At 39.3% G+C, this 15,911-nt stretch overlaps 1 protein-coding gene across 1 annotated transcript in view; it reads left to right on the top strand.

The window, feature by feature from the left end:
* The window catches only part of FMN1 (formin 1), a 444,801-nt gene that overhangs the window by 128,023 nt on the left and 300,867 nt on the right, over window positions 1–15,911 (top strand). Inside the window, exon 3 of the mRNA XM_080658928.1 lies at window positions 1,539–1,717. Within this exon, the coding sequence (XP_080515054.1) occupies window positions 1,539–1,717 (179 nt within the window). The remainder of the gene's footprint in view (window positions 1–1,538; window positions 1,718–15,911) is intronic.

Below are 15,911 nucleotides of genomic sequence, written 5' to 3'. Positions count from 1 at the left end.
TTCTCAGTCTCCACAGAGAGTGTTGTATGGGCAGCCTGCTGGAGGGCAACTGTAGAGACGCTGGGACCTGCCTCACCTTTCACTCTGAGGTGTTTGGAAATCAGCTGATTGGACAAGCAAACAACAAGCAAAACCTTGGCCATTTTTAAATAGTGTTTCTTCTAAAATGCTACTCTCATAGAAAGGAGAAGCATTTTATCCCATGATCCCTCTGTTAGCTGGCTTACTCTCAGCTCAAGTCACTGGTAAGTCAGGTTTGCAGCATGGCGGAAGTCATTGGCTGGCTTTGGGTCACTGCCAAAGAGACGCTCTTACAAGGATTATGTGTAATAAACACCCTATCATATATCCAACGGTGATCTCTATTGCAAAAGTACACTGAGCCTAAACCCTTAACTTCTGCCTAGTTGCATAATATTTTGCCAGGGTTGCTTACCAGGAATTAAAAGAGGACCAGGAACTTGAGAGTCAGATGGGACTTTAGAGGTGATCTAATCTAGTGTTTTCCAAACTATGTTCCATTGGAACACTAATGGCTTTCAACAAGGTTATCGGGCGCCCCTTTAAATGGATTCTGTGATTAAATAAGTGTGGAAAATACTATTATACAGAGCTAAATTTCTTTACTAAAGGACACTCAAGGTCTGTAATGTGCTAACATGAGTCGTAGCTCCAAGGGATAAGACATGCCACTTTTCTCACACTTATTCAACCACAAAGTCCTTTTGTGATAGAACACACATTGTCATCACAAGAATGCCAGGCAGAGGCCATATAGTCTGGTCTTTGAGAGCATGGCCTCTATCATTTAATTGCCTGGGTTCAATTCCTAGCTTTACCATTTATTGACTGTATGATCTTAGTTTCTTCTTCTAAAACTGGAACACTAATGATACCTGCCAATAGGGTCCTTTTAAAAAATCAAAGCACAGGGCTGAGAACAGTGCCTGGCACATACTTGCCTATTCTCATCCTAACATGTAGATAAGAACGAGCAGAACACCCTCATTCTGGGGATGAGAAAAGTGAGTTCCACATAGTTCACTCAGGCAGCCTCACGCATTCAACAAGCTGACCAACGGCCAATGTGCACCCCTCATGATGATTCCATCCCCCACAATGAAGATGAGCACCGTGTAGTTCCTAACCTAGAAGACACACACCAGTGACTTGGCTCAGGTGACAGCTTTTAGTAATAAAGCCAACAACCCAGCCTTCTGGCTCTGTCCTCCAGCTCATTCCCTGATTCTATCCTGAATGAGAATGGTATACATAGCAAGATTGGTAAGCAAGAATAGGGAGCACAGAGTTGAGCTCATAGGCTTATTTTTTGTAAAGCAGGTATGAGGGCACATATTTTAATTCTTTGTTAGTGTGATTCAGAAGAGTAATTAAGAAAAGCACTTTTGGAGGAAAGCAAACTCTAAAACTTACAGAAAGGAAGATAGTATGAAATGGCCCACACAAGCCCCCAAATATGGTGGCGTGATGTTTTTCTGGCCACTGTGTCACTGAAAGCCTTCTATGTGTTTGTCTAGGCATCTCCTCCGAGAGCTTTCCCCGGGACTGCTTCAATGAGCAGTCAGCCACTAAGGACCTTCCCATCAGGGATGGAGGTGCGTGGGTCCTGGGCCATAGAGCTGGACCAGCCTGTTCCTTTCTGCTCCTCGAGGAGAGAGAGAAGACAAACAGAAGTGAACTGCACTTGGATCTCCATGTAAGTAGAAATATTGTATTAGTGCTGTGATTCTTTGCTGTCAGCATAGGTTCATTTAATATGCATTTAATGTAAATCATGTTCAGAAAGCTGCTGAAGCATCATTGTGTGTGTGTGTGTGTGTGTGTGTGTGTGTGTGTGTGTGTGTGTGTATGTGGGGGCGTCATTGTCTAAAAATCAACTGGTGGCAGAAAACAGATCTTGGTGATCTGAAATTTATGTGCTAGAAAGTGACTGTGTTTACACTTTCTCTGAGCTTTTCAGAGTCCTCTGTTCACATCAGCTTAGCTGCCTAACCCCCACTGTGGGAATGATCATTTGATGCTGTTCATCTCTTAATATCATATTTTCTTAAAAGGTAAGGACACATGTTAGCTGACTGATAGGCTCTAGATTTTCCAGTGAAACCCAAATAGCCTGTCTTGCTTGCACATTCCTAAACCTTTTTTTTTTCTCTTCAGCTGCCCAAATAACAGGTGATCTGGTTGGCAGGAAATCTGCAGAACACAAGATGACCCATTTTAAAAACACAGCCTTCTTCTTTCTCAGTCATTCTTGTATTCATTGACACAGAAGCATTGACGACCCTATACAAAGCAGGGGGCTGAGTTTTAGCTACTTCCACATTGTAGGTGGCCTGATAGGATTGACCAACTGCCCCATTCTCACCACCTTTCTTCACCCCCTTCACCTCCCAGTTTCCTGTCAGAGATGGGGGTGAACATTAGAAATCCAGGAAGCACTTACTTCCCCCGTTAACTCTCATGCCTATTGACAATCTTGAATACTTCTCAATTCATTACTTTCAGGCCTGGAAGTATGTGTTTGACGAGTGTGGGTTAGGTCTGTGATATTCCTATGGGTGACGATTTTTTTCAAGCAACCAACAACAGAACCTTGTATTTTTCATAACTATAAAACCATAGTCACAGTATGTTTTTTAAGAAAAGCGTTTGACATCCCAGTTATTGTAAAAGGAGGTTTGGAATGGAACTGAAAGATGGAAAATCTACAACCCTTCATGAAGTGACATGGGAATTTGTAGTTTTGTTTTGTCCCTCTGAAAGAGTGAAATTGTGCATCTTGAGATGTGCTCCAAGTAAGAAGTGGAACAGTGACATCTCCTGGTCAGATTACTCTCAGTTCATCTTGCTGCTGCAGAAGGCCTTAGAACATGGAAGTTCAGAAATGGATTTTGAAAGTCTTATTTTTGTGTGTGTGTTTTTTAAAAATTCTGTGTTTGTGGTTTTTTTAGGCACTGGCTAAACAGGTTTGCCTTCTCCCCTGTGAATTAAATTATTTCTTAATTTTACTTAGTTTATTTTTAGTTATAAGAATCATACCCAACCCTTTTAGAAAACTTGAAATATGTATTTAAATGGAAAGAAAAGAAATAATCTTTAATCTCAGTAGCCAAGGATAGTGTTAAAATTTGATAATTTTTGTGCTTTTTACTATGTATTATTTATGTTCAGTAAGGGATTTTTTTGACATATAAACATAGATTTTATATCCTTCTTTCTTTCTTTCTTTTTTCTCTATCAATCACTTTTACATTGCTTACCCATGTTGCTGCAGGTTCTTTCTAGATGTATCCTTAAATGATTATATATTGTCCCACTATATCATATCCCAAAATTTATTTAATTATTCTCTATTATTGGATGTTGAAGTTGTTTCCAATTTTGGAATAGTATACTACAATTTGGAAGTAAATAGCACTATCACACATATAATTTATCCTATGCCCTTTCTCTTCTAAGTATTTTTAGGCTTTTGATACATATCATTGCATTAATCAGGTCTATTTCCTGAACTAGCCTTTAATGGCAAATGTATGCATATATAAAACATAATTTATATGTTATATACATATAATAAAATATATTTATATGTTTCTTAGTCTACTATTAATTATAATTTTTAAAAATTAGGATAATTTTTTAAGATTATTTTCTACATTATCTTTTTTTACACTTTGGGCCCTAAGGCTCCTCACCTCCAAGCCCTTTCCCCTCAGTACCATTTGACTCTTATTGCCTCTCTGGCTCTTTATAGGAAAAAAAAAAAAAAAGCTAAAGAAAGGGCCTTCATAGTAGCACCAGCCCCCCTTCCAGTTACCATTTTGATTGGTGGATGTCAGACTCCCACTGATTATTAAGTGTTTAGCTATCACCCTGCATACTAATGAGTGGCAGCACATCCACAGAAAAAGGCTGGGAAAGGAACTTTCTGATGGTGGCAATGCAAAACAGAGCAGTCCTGTCAAAGCTGGAAGGCCGATCAAAATATCAGTCATAAACACCTCCCTGACCGAGTGTTCAAAGTCCTCCTGGAGAAACATGTCCTTGTAAGCTGGTATGCTGATTATTAACAGGATATAAACTTTTACCGAGTCACTAGAACCCTTCCAAATGGAAAATCTTACTTAGAATATCAGTATTTAAGACAATAACAGTCAATTTTTTTTTTAATTAAGAAAAATATAAAGGTCATTCTTAGCTTCCAGGCAATTCAGAAACAGGCAGTGGGCCCACCTCTGCTCTATACCAGGAGTTGAAGATCTCTCTCACTTCTCCTCTTGGCTCAACCACTAACTAGCTATGACACCCTGGGCATTGCTGAACTTCCGTGGGCTTCAGGATTTTGTTTGTTTATTTGTTTGTTTTGTTGTATGTGTGTTCTTTTTGTTGTTTTGCTTTTATCACATGTGTTTTGACAGAATGGGGAGGACCAGGAACAGATGAAACAAAGTTCCTTTTAGCTAAAATATTAGTTTTCCTGATTCTATTATAGGAACATAAATCAACCGGAGCAATGACATTTGGAATGGAAATTAGTTTATTTAAAGGAAACAAATAACATTTCAATATTCCTAATGTGAATCTTTGTTCTAATGTGAGAAATAATGTCACATCTCTGATAGTAAGACCAAAATTTGTAGTCTCCTAACTCTATTTGAAGGCACCCACCACTTCTTTCTGCTTCTCCAGTGCAGCCCCCCCCACCAGTTTATTGAGGTATAATTGACATATAACATTGTATAAGTTTAAGGTGTACACCATAATGATTTTATATATGTGTATATTACAAAATGATCACCACTGTAAATTTAGTTAACATCCATCACCTCAATTACCAAATTCTTTTCTTATGAGATCTTTTAAGATCTACTCTCCTAGCAACTTTTAACTATGTAACACATAGTTAGCTGTAGTAACCATGCTATGCATTAGATTCTCAGAACTTATTAATCACATAACTGGAAGTCTGTATCTTTTGACTGCCTTCACCCAATTCCCCTACCCTTCGTCCCCCACCTCTGGCAACCACCCATTTGTTCTCTGCTTCTATGAGCTTAGTTTTTGTTTGTTTGTTTGATTTGGTTTTTATGTGTGTGTGTGTGTGTGTGTGTGTGTGTGTGTGTGTGTGTGTGTGTGTTTTAAGATTCCACATACAAGTGAGAACATACAGTATTTGTCTTTCTCTGTCTGACTTATTTCACTTAGCATAGCATATGCCTCGAGAGCCATCCATGTTGTGACATTTGTCTTTCAGTCACTGAATTGTAAAAAGGTCCTGGATGTCCTTGGGGAATGGCAGGTTGTGGGGCTGGTGTAGCATAGACACTAGAGATATTGAGGGCAGCATCTGTTTACCAACCAGTATGTATTTTAATGTTCAAACAACCAGTGCTAGTCTTGATGCCTCTTGGGTGAATGTCAGCCAGACTATCGTGTAGAGGGGTTCTGTTTAGGTGATTATCCTGTAGACCTGTGCAAGCAAGTTCTGTGGACCATTCTGGGTGATCTACAAAACTCCTGAAATACTGAACCCAGTGCTCCGTCAGTAACCCTTCAGGTCCTGAGGTTGCTAAATAGTCCATAGGATGAACTTACAGTGAAAAATCACTTGTTGTTTTTCTGATATTCAAATCTAACTGGTTGTCCTGTATGTTATTTACTAAATCTGGCAACCCTAGGCATCACTTTTCGGGCAGCATTCAAATGCACCAACTGTGTGAATTGCCCTCGGTGGCATCTGTGTATGGTAAACACTCAGTCACCCCAGAATCCCCATTTAGAGCTGAACATTATAAAGTCACACTTAAAGGAAAGTTTCTTGTATCCACCAAACAAGAAGCTACCATTAACCATGCTCCTCAGTTCCCAGTGTATTTGAACCAGATATGCCAAAGGCACCAAAGATGGACATACTAGACAGCAAATGCAGCCTAATTTCTTACAAGTGAAATTTCCCGAAGATCACATTTGAGAGGATTCTCACCATGTAGGATGGTTTATAAAGTGTTTGTAAATATGGGACATGGGTGAGATAGAAACACCACTAAAAAAGGTGTGGACTGAGATTGAAAAAAAGATAGGAAAAGATAAGCAGTCATTACGATTATTATTGGTTGCACAAATCCTGGAAGTAAGATTTTGCTTGCCAGTTTTTAAAACACAAACTTTGACCTCTTCTTAGTGATTCTGATTTCCAAAGATCATCTCAATCTCCTTCTCACCTGTGGAGCCCTGAACTCTTCTGACTGAATTGGCCTAAGTGGATGGGGAGGACATAGCATTAGGTTCCAAGTAATTGTATCTTATGAATGTAATGACATAATTACCAAGCCCACACCCAATCTTTAGTGTCTCACCCAGTAACAAAAACTTCCAGGTATTGATCACTTCCTAAATGCCAGGCACCATCCTTTGAGATATCATTATACCTACTGTACAAATAAAGAGAGAGACTCAGTAAAGTGAGGGGCAAGGACTTGAACCCAAGTCTGGGTCTATAGACCCAAGTGCTTAAATGTTAAACCCCTCTACCTCCCCATTATTATGGATACTTTTTTGTCTGTTTTTCTTTTGTTTATAATGTACGAAACAAAGCCATGCATTTAATGGGTATGAGTTAGCTCCCATAATCAGTAAGAAGGATTGAGACTCAGGCTCAGAATTAAACAACTAGACCACAACCAAATCACCCCATAGACCTCAATCCAGTGAAGATTTCTGCAGTGGCTACCATGGAACACTAGATGTCTCAACGTGCCCTTTAACGATCCTGTCCCTTTAAAATGAATGAGGAAACATTCACTCCTAAATGTCAAACTCCACAGCGTAATTTAATTCAACAGCAAAAAGTGCACAGTGCTCTCTGAATGGTGCCTTTCCAGCACATGAAAAGGGCCACCTCCTTGTCTTGTTTTCATGGAAGCCAATGAGAGCCTCCACCTAAGGCTAAAGGCCACAGATAGACTTATCCAAAACATTAGGATATTCATGACAATGAGGCTTGTATGTGCAAGTGAATTCAGAAATAGCAAAGTAGCTTGTTTTCTGAAGGGGTGTGCTATTTTGTATATGAGTACATACGTGTGAGTGTCTGTATGCGTGAAAGACAGAATGAGAAAGACACAGAAAGGAAGAAAGAGGTCACCCTAGCCAGTTTGGCTCAGTGGATAGAGCACCGGCTTGTGGACTGGAGGGTCCAAGGTTTGATTCTGGTCAAGGGCACATGTACCTAAATTGCAGGTTTGATCCCAGGCCCTGCAGAAGGCTACCAATTGATGTACTGATGTTTCTTTCTCTCACTTTCTCTCCCCCTTCCTTCCACTCTCTCTAAAAATCAGTGGACAAATATCCTTGGGTGAGGATTAACAACAAAAGACAGAGATCAGGTGTCTGTTGGCTGTATGATAAAGATCAAGAAATGATACAGGGAAAAATAACAGTGGGAAGTGATGAATTAATGATCAATTTGGAGAATTCCCTTTTTTACCTTACAAACTCCTCATCACTTTAAGTCATGATAAAACAGTTGATAAAAAGTAATCTGGTTTCACTTCTAAACCCCATGAAATTTACTCAGTTATCTCAAATTAGTACCAATTTTGAAATTGGTGTGGAAGGTTGTTATCACATTAAATTAAATGGAAAATGTAGGCAATCATAAAGTTCAGTTCTTATGCCATTTCCCTTGCTTCCCTTAACACCCACCTGTCCTCTCAAATCTAGCAGCATCTCAGATTTCTCTGTAAAACAAAAGGAACAGTAAGTTTGGCTTAATCATTGAACAACCTTAGTGGATAATAGAACGCTGACATTCTCTTTTCTTTGACCTTGATAACATTTAGTGTGCTGATGCTCTCTTTGTCTATTCTGATGTGAAATGTATTAGCTGCTCATGTAAAGTTTGGACTCTTGGGAGTTTCAAAGAGAAGACTTTGTATTATGCTTTCAGAGCCTGAGAGCACACAGAGTAGAGTTGAATTTTATAAAACTGTTGAGAAATTTATCTAGGAATTTTATTTAAATGAGTTGCAGCTGAAATATCTTATTTGGTTTCTCTAAAATCAAAATAATTGCTTTTTTGCCCCCTTTTCAAAGAGTTCTATTTTTTCAGCCTTTCTGTTTTGTTTTAAAAAACTGCAGTGCTGTGTGCATTTATCGGACTTGGGGTGCTATAAACTTCATATGGTCTTTTTAAATCCTGGTCTCTTTCTACATATATCATTTATGTTCCATGTATGTATTTCTGAAAAGCACTTTCTTCTCTCTCCAGGATAAAGATAGTAATTTGTGGTTAAAATCACAATCCCACATGACCTATTTAGAATTTGAAGTGTAGTAGCCTTTGCCTAGAGAATGTTAGAGCATGTCTATGTTAACATAAGGTTTCAGTTTTTAGGGCCCTTACTGCAGCTGCTACATAAATGTTCTGTGCATGAACATTACAACCTTTCCTCTCCAGCTGTAGAAAGTAAGTGACCTTGATTCTAGGAACTGCTAGAACATTTCTTCAAAATATTTCATGATACTTTTTAAAGTGTTGAAAATGACAGCAGTGCCATATGCACTTGTTTTGTTTAAATACCAAATTAAAATGATGTACAAAGTGGAGGCAATAGTGAATATATTTCAGAACTGTGGGAATGTGATGCCTCTCTCCCACCCGATGATTTCTGCAACTACACGCTGAATCTGTGGTGAATCAAGAAGGCACTGCGTTAGGACTATTAGCACTTTTAATTCCTAGTGCAATCCTTCTGAGTTAATTATTTTTCTATTTTGTACATGTAGACACTCCCTCATAGACATTAAGTAACTTGTCTAAGTAACACAGTGAGTATGTGACTAGTAAATAATATCTCTTGTTGAACACATATTCTACTTCAAAGCCATAGCTCTTGCCTCCTCCTCTACTTTTTTTCTATTCTCTCCTCAGCTGTGTTCAAGAATAGACTCATAGTTGTGGCAATGCCTAGCTTACTTTCCCCTTTGTGATTTTAATGAATTTACATTTGTTTCCATTTTTTCTCTTAAAATGACTAACTCATGTGAGTATTAACTTCAAGGAATCATTACTGATCAAATCAGGACTCATAATCTTTGTGTCCTTTCTATTCTCTGCAAATTCCTTCTAACTTCAGTAGCCATTTGGTTCTGGTAACCAGGTGATTTATTTGGCCCCCATTCTGATGTTTCAATATGAAAGAGAACTGTTTTAAAATACCATAGTTCTTTGACTTGTTGTAATGAAAAGAATGAAGCTTTAGAATCAGATTGATCCAGTCCAAATTTTGGCTTTGCCACTCATTGGTTGTTTAATCTTAGAATTGACCTAATTTCTTTGAACCTCAGTATTAACATCTCCAGCAATTTTCAAGCACTAGCTACACATGGCTATTAATCCAAATTAAATAAAATTAAAAATTCAGTACCTCAGTCACACTAGCCACATTTTAAGTACCCAGAGGCCACCTGTGGCTAATATTTATTGTATTGATGACACAGATATAGAACATTTCCATTACTGCAGAGACTTGCACTGGACATTGCTAATCTGTAAAATGAGATCACTGATACCTTTCTCCTAGGGGGTTAAGGTACAAGAAAACTTGCCTAAAGAATCTTGAATGGTACCTACTTAGGACAAGAATGACACTCTAAAAAAATGCTAGTTCTCTCCCTCCTTTCCCATTACGCGTGCTCTTCTTATCTACCTTCATTTTATTTTAGGTAAATCCTCACATTTCCTAATTTTTATATTGCCTCCTTTACATTTAAAAAGTAATTTAAAATGATACCTGAAAGAAAAGGGAAAAGAATGATACCTGGAACTTTGTTGTTTGTTTGAAGTATTAGTCTCAAAATAACTTTTACTTTAAAAACTTAAGGAAGGAAAAGAAAAAGATACCCAGTAACAGCACAGCCGATGGCTGTCTAGTTTTATGACCTGGGAAGCAGGAGCATATGGGCAGCAATAGGTATGTATGGTTTATTAGAATCCAGACCTTCATCTAAAACTTTTATCATAGCCGAAACCGGTTTGGCTCAGTGGATAGAGCGTCGGCCTATGGACTGAAGGGTCCCGGGTTTGATTCCGGTCAAGGGCATGTACCTTGGTTGCAGGCACATCCCCAGTGGGGGGTGTGCAGGAGGCAGCTGATCGATGTTTCTCTCTCATCGATGTTTCTAGCTCTCTATCCCTCTCCCTTCCTCTCTGTAAAATGTCAATAAAATATATTAAAAAAAAAATAAAATAAAACTTTTATCATGATCAACTTCAGCCACAATGAAATGCTTTCTGCATGGACTTCATGGCTTCTGCAGTGATTATCCACGAGGGACATCATATTATTCATTTTGGAAAAGCTCAAAATCCTTCAAAAACTTGTCCCAGGATATTCTGTACCTTAAAGAATGCCCCCTTTTTCCCTTCTCCTCTCCAGCTTCACAAGTAAGTCCCAGCCTTTCCTTTTCCCTCTTACATTTTTGTTCATCAGCCTAACAGTGCTAAGGAACTGCATATGCAGTCTCATCATCAGTGTCTATCAATAGGCTCTTGAGAAAAGGATTTTTTAAAATATATTTTTTATTGATTTCAGAGAGGAAGGGAGAGAGAGATAGAAACATCAATGATGAGAAAGAATCATTGATAGGTTACCTCCTGCTCGCCCCACACTGGGGATCGAGCCTGCAACCTGGGCATGTGCCCTTGACTGGGATCAAACCCGAGACGCTTCAGTCAACAGACTGATGCTCTTTCCACTGAGCCAAACTGGCTAGGACAAGGATTTTCTTTAGAGAATCCAAATTTATGGATTTTTTTCCTCCCTGAAGTGATTGAGTTGATTTAAAAATCATCGTGGAGCACAGGAAAAGCAATAAAGAACAGGGTGAACTCTGTCACCTTCTACAGTGGTGACCTGGGAAAACTTTAAGCTAATTACTCTTTTCAGATGATGGAAAAAAACAATCCAGAGAGCATTTGCCCTGAAACACCCCAAGGGGTCCCTTAAAAGAATTTTCTTTGGAACTCCGTTCACTCGTGGCACACATGTGGCGTGGGGAGGCATATTTAGTAGGCTTTTCTATAGCGAACAATCCTGTTCAGACCAAATGGCCCTTCTGCCCAAGTGCACATGTAGGGGAGGGGCACCTTCATGTTCTGGCTGTCAGTAAATACCTGTTTCGTATTGACAGAGTTAAAAAAATTTTTTTGGATGCTGGTTGACATCCCTAAGAAAGTGGTTTCTTTCCTATGAAAAGGTATCATACAGTACTTACTATGTGTCAGGCATTGATGAGGGTGTCAAACAGATATTAGTTTATTTAATGCTCTTAACAACCCATAAAGTATTTTTCTTATTCCCAGTTTCCAGGCAAGGAAGCTGAGGAGGGAGCTTAAATAAGTTATTGGAGGTCAAGCTTCTGGAAGGAGCAGAGTAGGATGAAAGCCCAGGACTCCGGGAAAGGTTCTTAAATTGATCCTTGAAAGATCACATACCCACTGCTCTCTTCTTTCTTTTAGCTTCACCACAGCTTCTCCTCTTCCCTTGAAGAGTCTTCTAGTTTCTTACCTACATTCAACACATTTCCACACAATCCTTGATACTGCTCAATAGAAAAAGGCCTTAATCACTGAAACTTGTTCTTGCAGTAGGCAAGTGCAAGTGCAGCCTGCTTTCTTTCTTTTTTTTAATATATATTTTTTTTATTTCAGAGAGGAAAAGAGAGGGAGGGAGAGATGGAAACATCAATGAGAGAGAATCATTGATCTGCTGCCTCCTGCATGCCCCACACTGGGGATCGAGCCCACAACCTGGGCATGTGACCTGACCAGGAATTGAACCATGACCTCCTGGTTCATAGGTCGACACTCAACCAGTGAGCCACGCCAGCTGGGCCTGTTTTCTTTTTTAACTAATTAGTAAAAACAGTTGCCAGCTCCTGATAGGCTGATGCACAGGGGCTGTATTAAGTGTTGTGTTAGTTGGCAGGGGAAGTGCTATACTAGTAGAACTAAAATAGAAGGGAAGCTTATGGAGGTCTCTGGCTTTGTCTTTCATTTGTCCTTATAATTTCATTTTGAAGATGTGGAGAATGAGCATAAGGAGGATGCTGATCTGGAAGAAGGTAAGGTCACACATGCCAAGGCAGGAGCAGGGGGTGTGATGTGGGGTAGACAGGGGTTAGGACATCCTTTTCCATCTTGCTGCTGTGCTTGAGCAGTATTTAGCTTCTCTTGACTTCCTCTTTAAAATAAGGTTAAGCTAATTGGTTTCTAATATTTCTAAAGTCCCATTCAGCCTCCCAACAATTTGATTCTACCAACATTCTCCCATAACCTACTCCTTCCATGTGGCCTCTGACTCATGTAACAAATGTCTTTAGAGTATCAGTAGTTGTGATGTCATAATTTCCTCAGATCTCAACTTCATTTGGTAGGTTAAAACATACTTCCTGAACCCCAAAAACCCATCTCCATCCATTACCCCACTCATACCTTATTTATAGTTTACTTACTTTTCCCAATCTATTGCTCAAACTTTTTTTCTTTCACAGATATAGTTTCTTCTCTTTTACTTACTCTTACTAATGTAAATTCCACTTTCTACTTGCTGTCTCTAGCAAGCCTCACATGAACCTAGTTGAACCACTTTAGGAAGCTGGAAGCAATTAGTCATTCAATTCAGGCCCAGAATTTGAAATAAATTGGATCAAGAGAAACATGAGAATTAAGTAGCCTAATGCTGTGAAATGTAATCTCGTTTGCTTTACTTTTCCCTTGTCTTTCGGGGTTTTATGAGAATGTGGGAAGGAATTATCTAAACTGAATGATATGGGCGAAGGTCACACACAGTAAGGGGAAGTGGTTCTAGGAAATTTTCTTTTTAGGCAACATCCAACTTCGGCATATAGTGGGTTTTTTTAATTGTTTTATTTTGTGTTTTTGTTGTTGTTTCTTTTAGTTTTTAATGCTGATTAATCTTGTGAGAATCAAGGAGCTTGGTTCTACTGCTCCCATGAGGTGATGTGCCTTTTTTGTTGTTGTTGTAATCACTTTTTTAAGGTTTATCTTACCAAGTTGGACTGAAGTTCTTATTGCCATGAGGTACAATTGGCTGAAGCCTCAGTTTGAGAGGATAGTGAGATGAGAGAAACATGGAAAATTTACTGGTAGTAAATTCTCCACACAAATATGTACTATGTTCCATTTTCAAGTAGCTGGGTACTGATTGCTTTTTAACAAATAGTTGAAAGAACATCATGTGGGCCAAATGCTACCTAATTATTTATCATGCCTGTTTTATCTTAGTTGTCTAAGGTAGATCATTTTTATTTGGTTTTCTGCTCAAATGTAGCTATTAAAGAGCTTAAGTGTCTTGAGATTAGAATAAAAGACAATCAGGTGAGCTTGTAAATGTGACAGTATTGACTGTCCCTGGTTTTGGGTAGTTTTAGGTGCTTAATAAGTATTTATAGCAGAATAAGACACTGAAATAAATAATGTCCAAGAGAAGTGATTATTTCTCTCCTGCAAATGTTATAGCAGTAAATGGAATCATTTTTCAAACCAACTAAGACCAAATTTGTAGGTTGCTTATTTGAACATTACAGTCTGAAATGAATTTCAATTCCCTAAATGACCAGAAGTAGTAATATTTTTCATGGTCATGAGGACCAGTGGCCTGCAAGACAGTCAATATTCAGAGATCTATTTGAACTACCATGCTGCTCTTTCTTACTCAACTTCATATTTAGGCAGTCATGGCTTGCTTTCATTCAAAATTGTTTTAGGTCCACTTATTGCTGTTCAGACTGGATCTGGGGTATAAAGCACTTGGTTACAGTCTATGGATAGAATCACCTCTTTCTTGGCTAATTTCCCTCATTAAACTACACATTTTATGATTGTGGAGGGCTGGAGTTTCTTCACCTTTATATCCCCAGAGCTTTGTACATAGTCAGTGCTTAGTAATTATTTTTGGGTGAATACATCTTTGTGATAGGAATCATGCTTCTCCTCCTCTTCCTCTTCCTCCTTCTTTGTTAATCCTCACCTGAGGATATTTTTCCATTGACTTTTAGAGAGAGTGAAAGACAGAGAGAAACACTGATGTGAGAGAGACATATTGATTGGTTGCCTCCTGCACCAGGGCCGGGGAACCTGCAACCGAAGTATGTGCCCTTAATTGGAATCAAACCCGGGACCCCTCTATCCACTGAGCCAAACCAGCTAGGGCAGGAGTCATGCCTCTTGAAAGAAGGGGAATTATAGGGGCAAGCTGGAAAGCCTCTTGATGTGTTTTAGTCCAGAGGATTCAATGTCTTAATTGTGACTAGCAAAAAAGCCAACTAGGGCCCTAGCTGGTTTGGCTCAGTGGATAAAGCATCAGCCTGCAGACTGAAGGGTCCCAGGTTTGATTCTGGTCAAGGACACATGCCGAGGTTGTGGGCTCCATCCCCAGTAAGGGGCATGCAGGAGGCAACCAATCAATGATTCTCTCTTATTATTGATGTTTCTATCTCTCTCTCCCTCTCCCTTCCTGTCTGAAATCAATAAAAATATATTTTTTTAAAAAGGAATTTTTAAAAATGTTTTTATTAATTTTAGAGAGAAAGGAGAGGGAAAGAAAAACATTGATTAGCTGCCTCCTGCAAGCCTCCCACTAGGGATTGAGCCTGCAACCCAGGCATGTGCCCTGACTGGGAACTGAACCAGCAACCTTTTGGTGCATGGGACAATGCTCAACCAACTAAGCAACATCGGCCAGGGCCAGCTAGGAATTTTTGCTTGATTTTTCTAAGCAGCGCCTCTAGATTTTTTCCCCCCTAAATTACAGCAAGGGAAAAGAATGGCCATTCTCATTAAGTTTTCTTCGAAGTCAGTGTTCTGTGTCATCACAGAGGGTAAAGTACGTTATGCATCCTACTGAGACCACCAACCACGTAAGCCAATATGCCGTCATATCTCACAATCCAGGTGTGTGTGGCATCCTATTTTGGCAGGAGGTGGAAGTCAAGGTTTTAAGAAGAGTGATTAAGAGTGTGGATTCTGGAGCCTGATGGCCTGGACTCAGGTTCTCATTTCACCGCTCACCGATGCTATGAACTTGGGCAAACCACTTTATCCTGCTGTGCTCCCAAATAGGAAAAAGAGAATAAAACCGACCTCATAGTTATATGTATCAGTCAGTTAATGTAGAACAGTGCTTGGCACATAGTAAACACCTAATAACTGTTAGATATGATTACTATTCTCCACTCATTAGCTGTGCAACCTGGGGCAGTTATGTTCTCTTGGCCGTGGTTGCTTCACTTTTAAAATGAACCTAATAATACCTTACCCACCTTGAGGGGCTGGAATCACATCATCTCCTGAGACCGATGGCTTCCCCCCTGCCCCCCAATGATGTATTGGCATTGCGGATATTGAGAGGATTCTGAAACTTTATAATTTTGCTCCGTGCTGTAGCGTAGAAAGGTCAACAAGCCTCTCCAGCTTATGTCCGATTTTGCCAAATCTGCTGAGGGTTCTTGAAACGTATTCTGAAAATCAGTTATTAGTTATGTCTGAGAAAATGGAGCCTTCTCAGTTAAAGAGGGAAAACACCAAATATGTGCCATGTCACCTCCCCTCACCCGTATATTGGAAGGCTGATCTTATGGGCAGGTGTGATGATTCCTTTTTCCCCTCAGCCTTGAAGCAGAAGTCTGATTTGATCAATGTGTATTTTCTCTGGACAGGAAGCTGGTTCTGAGACTTAAATGGCACCAATGAATATTTCTGCATGTGTGATGGAGTTTTTTTTTTTATTATTATTATTGCATGTGCCCTAGTTAATAATCCCAAAATACACTAGGGTCACTAGCAAACAGGCAAGTATCCATTTAGA

This window comes from Plecotus auritus, assembly GCF_963455305.1.
Source record: "Plecotus auritus genome assembly, chromosome: 1".
NCBI lineage: Eukaryota > Metazoa > Chordata > Mammalia > Chiroptera > Vespertilionidae > Plecotus > Plecotus auritus.
Note: the sequence above shows the minus strand (reverse complement) of the source record. Positions and strands in the feature narration are given on the sequence as shown.